Source organism: Berghia stephanieae, chromosome 4, assembly GCF_034508935.2.
Source record: "Berghia stephanieae isolate SIO BIC M18660-M18661 chromosome 4, UCSD_Bste_1.3, whole genome shotgun sequence".
In the NCBI taxonomy this organism is placed as follows: domain Eukaryota; kingdom Metazoa; phylum Mollusca; class Gastropoda; order Nudibranchia; family Aeolidiidae; genus Berghia; species Berghia stephanieae.
The window spans coordinates 28,155,850-28,161,849 of NC_088363.1; the positions used below are offsets into that span (position 1 = coordinate 28,155,850).

At 35.1% G+C, this 6,000-nt stretch overlaps 1 protein-coding gene across 1 annotated transcript in view; it reads right to left on the minus strand.

Annotated features, from left to right (window-relative positions):
* Positions 1 to 6,000, minus strand: part of LOC144971739 (uncharacterized) — an 86,202-nt gene that overhangs the window by 59,221 nt on the left and 20,981 nt on the right. Inside the window, exon 2 of the mRNA XM_078912813.1 lies at positions 388 to 521. Within this exon, the coding sequence (XP_078768939.1) occupies positions 388 to 463 (76 nt within the window). The 5' untranslated portion in view covers positions 464 to 521. The remainder of the gene's footprint in view (positions 1 to 387; positions 522 to 6,000) is intronic.

Genomic DNA, 6,000 nt, shown 5'->3' on the forward strand with positions numbered 1-6,000 from the left:
AGTAGTAGTAGTAGTGGTAAGTAGTAGTATTTCAAATCAAAATCAAGGTTTTTAAGTAGAAGTAGTGATTAGTTTATAATATGGAAAGTAGGTAGCTATAGTAGAAGTATAGTATAGTTAGTGGAACTCTCAGTAGTAAGTCAGTAGTATAGATAGTATAGTAGTAGTAGTAGTATAGTAGTAGTAGTAGTAGTAGTAGTAGTAGTAGTAGTAGTAGTAGTAGTAGTAGTAGTAGTAGTAGTAGTAGTATAGTAGTGTAGTAGTAGTGTAGTAGTAGAGTAGTGGTAGTAGAAGAAGAAGAAGAAGAAGAAGTAGTAGTAGTAGTACTCGAAATGATATTAATAATAGCTGAAACAACTAAATGATTGTGTGCTTTCATTGGCTTACCAACATCTCTTATCAGAATCCCGAGGACCACTATAGCTGAAAGCAAAATTACTGCAACACTCCACTTGCTGATCATGTCTACTAATCGCTCCTGGTGTCATTTGAATACCATTACCAGTCAAGTTTTATCTCATCTGAAAGATAAAAAAGTAGCAGTTCATGAATCCAAAATTAAGTTATTTAAAATAGGTTTTATTTTGATGTTATATTGTCACATGATCATATATATCAGAACTGTTGGTAAGTAAAAGACATATATGAATAGTTTGTCTCCAACAGAGTGCTCTGGATGCCTCAGAATGATTCAACTGATATTTTCTGGCCATTTTTCAAATCAGTTTCTTATCTTTTTACAAAATAAAAAATGTATTAGCTGAGCGACATCTTTATAAAGATGGTAATGGATAGGACATATCATGGCGAAAAGAGGAGACATTTCAAAGACGGCCTTGTAAAAGACCCTAGAAGTAGATTGGGAAAGAAAAAGGATGAGAGGAAGACAGACACGAACGTGTAAACGAACAGAGGAGGTGGAAGTGAAAGAGTGGGGCGAGACTTAAGTATATCCCGAAAAAGCTCGCCGTGAACAGAGACTGTAGAACTGTATTGGATACGTGCCATCTATTGGAGCTCCATATTTTGAATATTTGAAAAGTACTTTTGACAATATTGGGTTAAAATGCATGATAGCGTACAGTATTTTAGATGCTTTGTGTTTATCCAAAAAGTTCACATTACCAGCACACCAACACACAAAACTATGAGTAACCTAAAACGTTTTTAGTCTAAATGATATAATTTAGGGAGAAGTTCACACAAAATCGCTCGCTAAAAACAATATAACAAAGAGCTGAGTGACGTCATTTTCGTTCTATCTATAGTGCAATTATATGCATTAATGTGTCAAAACATTGTGATTAGGCCACACGATCAAATGTTTCATGGAAGTCATACGCTTAATGATACAATGTGGTTTATAAAGGAAAGGCTTCCCTCTGATATCACCTTATTTAGCCACTTTGGGTGAGACGGTAGCATACTGGCAAATAACTTGCCTTTGGTTGGAAAGTAATTCAAATTTGATTTCTCTCTATAATGATTTGTTCCAATACACACTCCTATGCCAGATAGACAGACTGAAAAAAATCCATCGCAAAAATTCAGTCGACCTCGACTGGGGATTGAACCTCAGACCTTCTGATTACCGTTCAGACGTGCTACCATTACACCATTGCCTGCTCCATAATTTCTTAATCTTATACCTATTTATAAAAACACTGGATCATTATTTTTTACTTTTTAAAGAACTTCATGGCTTAAAAGAAAAAATATAGACCAATAACTGTGTTGTTAGAAGAACTATCATCAAGAAATACAATTTACAAAAATCGAGAGTTGCTGAGACTTGAATATATTTCAGAGATAGTTGCCCCAATTATTTCATCCATCAACAGTAATTATAGAGCAGTATAATTAGGTGCCCCAAACGTAAACAAAGGTCTAGAAGCACATGGCAAACCACATGTTCCTGTCTTGACAGCTCACGTTCCAATGTAAATTATAGAAAAAAATAACCTTTAAAATTTGGCTGTTAGGTGGCAAAAGAAACAGATATTCATAAATACTCGATCATGCATCAAATAATGTCTAGATATGGATATTTTATGGAACAAAAGGTAAAATTTATCAAACGTTACAGTCTATCTATTTTTAGACCAGAGCAAATTATTGCGCTGGTGTGAACAAAACGAGAATTATTCGGAGCCTGATTTTCAGAATAATTTAGCCTTATATTATTATTTCTGCAACTGTTAGATTTTATGTAAACATATTTTCAATACTGAAAGTGTATTGCCTACAACTCAAACTACAAAATTGGGAGACCTATATTGTGCGTAAATGTTTCCGGTCCCTAACGAAAATCACTAGCAACTTGTTATTGTTTACGTTTGGGGCACCTAATTATACTGCTCTATATAAAACAATGTACATATTGGGTTCAACAAGAGAATCGACTACACAATCGATTATTGACGGAATTTTTTAAAGAATGCCGTCAGTAAAGTGTAATCTATATGGAAAAACTAGGGGACGGGAAGATCAATAGGCTTGACTCCTTTTGTTCAGCAAATCAGTGAATCGATAAATCACAATCAATAGATATATTTTACTTAGAGGCATCTTACAAAACTCAGTGATTGTTTCCCGAGGGACTCTGGTAAAATATGAACCTATGTTTACTCAAAGTTCAACATTCAAAAGACACTTAAAGGTTTGTTGTATTTGATAGATTTAATTCTTATGGCCTTTTCATTGCCACCCAAGGCAAGAGGAACATCGATATATGGCTATGTGATGGTCTAGTGGTATGACACTCTCCTTGGGATTGGAAGGTCCTGGATTCGAGTCACGCTCTGAGGGGTGAATAGTGGAATCCTTGGAAAAGGCTCTTTACATTCTCTCACCGTACTCAGGTGTAAAAGGAGTACATGGTTGTTTGTCTCTGCCCGAAAAAAATGTAATATCGCCGAACAGGTGTCATGTCTTGTCCTTCATGTTAAGTGTTGCTGTTGGCCAGGGCTTCCCTGTAAAGCACTAAGATCACGTTTAGTGAATGTTGCGCTATATAAAAGCTCAACACTTTTTGTTACACGATCTGTCCCTGGATGAAGTCTTACAGCTTTTTTCCAGGACTAAAATGTGCTACCGCAATATGTTGCAGTCCTTCAGAGGAAAGTGTACCATGGACCAGAATCTATCCCTTACATGTTACCTTCCAACTAAAATAAATGTGCCTCATAATATAGAATGTCTTAAACTGCTTTTGCATCCCTGCTTTTTGACATCCTTTAAATTTGATTTCAGCGACTGTCATGGAAGACTTTCTTGTCTGATAAGATGAGAATCCGATCTATGATATTAAATATTTCACTGTATTTGTCCGATCGTCAATGGGAATGATTTATATTACTTTTCCATGTGCTTGTGGTCATTGGTCACATTTTAAAATATGCTCAAAGTGACTCACAAAGTGAAAACTCAATTTGTTCAGCTTGATACAGCAGCGTGTTTACACTTATTAAGGACATATCCAATCATTGGACAGCAATTAATCATGTGATCGATGACTCGGTTGGACAAATATCTGAATATAGATCACTTCCATTGCTCCCACAATCTCAACTAGCGAGATGATTAACTGAACTTAGACATATTAATCACAACCATCTAACCCCACCATCACCATTATCAATATCATTATCATCTTCTTCACCATCGCCATCACCATCACCATCATCATCTTCACTCACTAAAAATGATAACTATTGTCTGGGGACAAACTATTGTTTTTTCACAAGTTCACGGACAACAACCACAAGACCGAGTTTTTACTAAAACAGATCACGTGACACAACCATGCCTCATTGTAGTCGCTCTATTAATTATTATATTGTACCGACACTGGAACTTGATCAAGCATTACTTAGTTAACATCTCGTGTCGGTTACTGTTTCATTGTTTTATGTTATTGTTTCAGGAAATCGGAACCAGTATTTTATAGAAAAACCATCACCAATAAAAGCTCTTCGATGTTCAACAACAATCACTTGAACCGTTGAATGTGGTTATACATTTTTTAACGGATGTGTCTAAATGAATCAATAATGAATATAATAATTTCTGATTGTTCATCTCAACAACCACTTCCTTTAGTTTCAACAATTCCATGCGCAATTCATTACAACCAGTTTATATTGAGAAACTACCTAAAGGATTCAATGTTTTCAGTACCATTTAATAATGAACTTTTAATTCAGAAAATTGCTTTATTTGTTTTCATTTGACACGTGTGTCACTGAGTTAACATGGCAATCAATGGTCTAAAATTATACAAGTATATTGCCTAATTAATTTTTTAAAATGTAAAATTGAATTAATATTCTTTGCGAGGTAAACCACGTACCATTCCAATCGGTTTATAGGGAAAACCATAGCACCGAGACGGCGCTATGGGAAGTAAATAATTTGATTTTAAATGCTGACAAAAATGAGGTGAACATTTTATGTATGGAGGGCAATTCAGCTGTATTTTTCACGATCGACCACAATATTATGTTGAATCAACTCGAACGTCCTTTTGGTTTCAAGGGATTGTCGTTGAAATAGTTCGAATCTTAGTTAACGAAACGTCGACAGATTGTTGTGGTTAGAAATGTCAAATGATCTGATCATTCTCTGAAATTTGGTGTACCACAGAGATCAGTATTAGGTCCAGTTATTTTTACAATGTACATGAAACCTCTTGGATCAATTATTTCGGATTTTAATCTGCATTACCAATTTTTATGCAGACGATAGTCAACTCTTTAAGTCAGCAACCTACGACCATTCACATCTTTAAGTTGAACGTTTCCAATCTTGCTTTGTTAAATTGAAAACTTGGATGGAACTTAACAGACTAAACATTTCTTCTGTTTTCATATAGACTTCTCTACACCCTATATTTCTCATCATTATTGATATAAGTGCCCGCTCCACACTTATTTCTGAACAAAGGCGCTACTATGTTAATTCTTCACTCAAAAGGCCTGAAAAGAGACATAAACTTTGGTCTCTTAGAGCTCTAAAAAACAACTACTTCCGTGGTGTGTCGTTGTTTCCGGATACGAATTGATCGAGAAAAATGCGTCCTACCTATGAATGAGAAGGGTAAGCCGGGACAAAAATATATTACTTTCTCTTGGCACCTCATAACTTTGCAAAAGTTGTATTTTTTGGGCAATGAAAGCTTACCTGACTAACATGCTTATATTGCCTGACAGCTGATATAGATTACGTAACTGTAAAACATTTAGTAACACTCTCTTTGAATGACTATTTATGCCATTAACGAGGTAAGATGTCATATGTATCAGGATAAAAAAGTAAAAGGTGATTATAGGGAGAAAAAATTTTACAGCCTTATAAACATCAACTACAAAGTACGGGAAATGAAATCTGGTAAAAGACGTGAGATAATAATATTAGAATATCAGTGAGAGACATTTTTAACATTATATTAAATTTTTTGTTGCGTCATTTATTTTAACAAACGACGCATCAAAAGCAAGGGACAAAATAAAACAAAACAAAAGAAACACAAAATTCAAGCATCCTCTAGCTAAGGAATGTGTGCGCTGTTTAAATGCTCATGTTATTATTAAATAAATAGTCTTTGAGAGCCATTGGACATATGGAGCCCGAGTTTATCTCCGTTTCTATAGCGTGAAACGGAGGATAGCAATTGCTTGTTATCTTTTCTCAACCATGCAATAAGTTCCATGGACTCCATCTAGGAAGGGAAACAGCCAAAATAATTGATAAACAACAAGATCCGACGTGCACATATATCTATGCAGGTCTGATAATCGAAAGCAATTATGGGATTGATTTAACACAGGTGTAATGGAGAATATTTTGCGTTCGTTTGAGAGTATCTCCACTACAACAATGGGCCCATAATAGTCAGACCTGCAAATAAGTACACATCGATAAGAACCCATAGCCTGGAGTGTTGTTGGGGTGTTATCTAGCTGTTTGTTTGTTTTTTCTTCTGATGCTTGCTTTTATTAA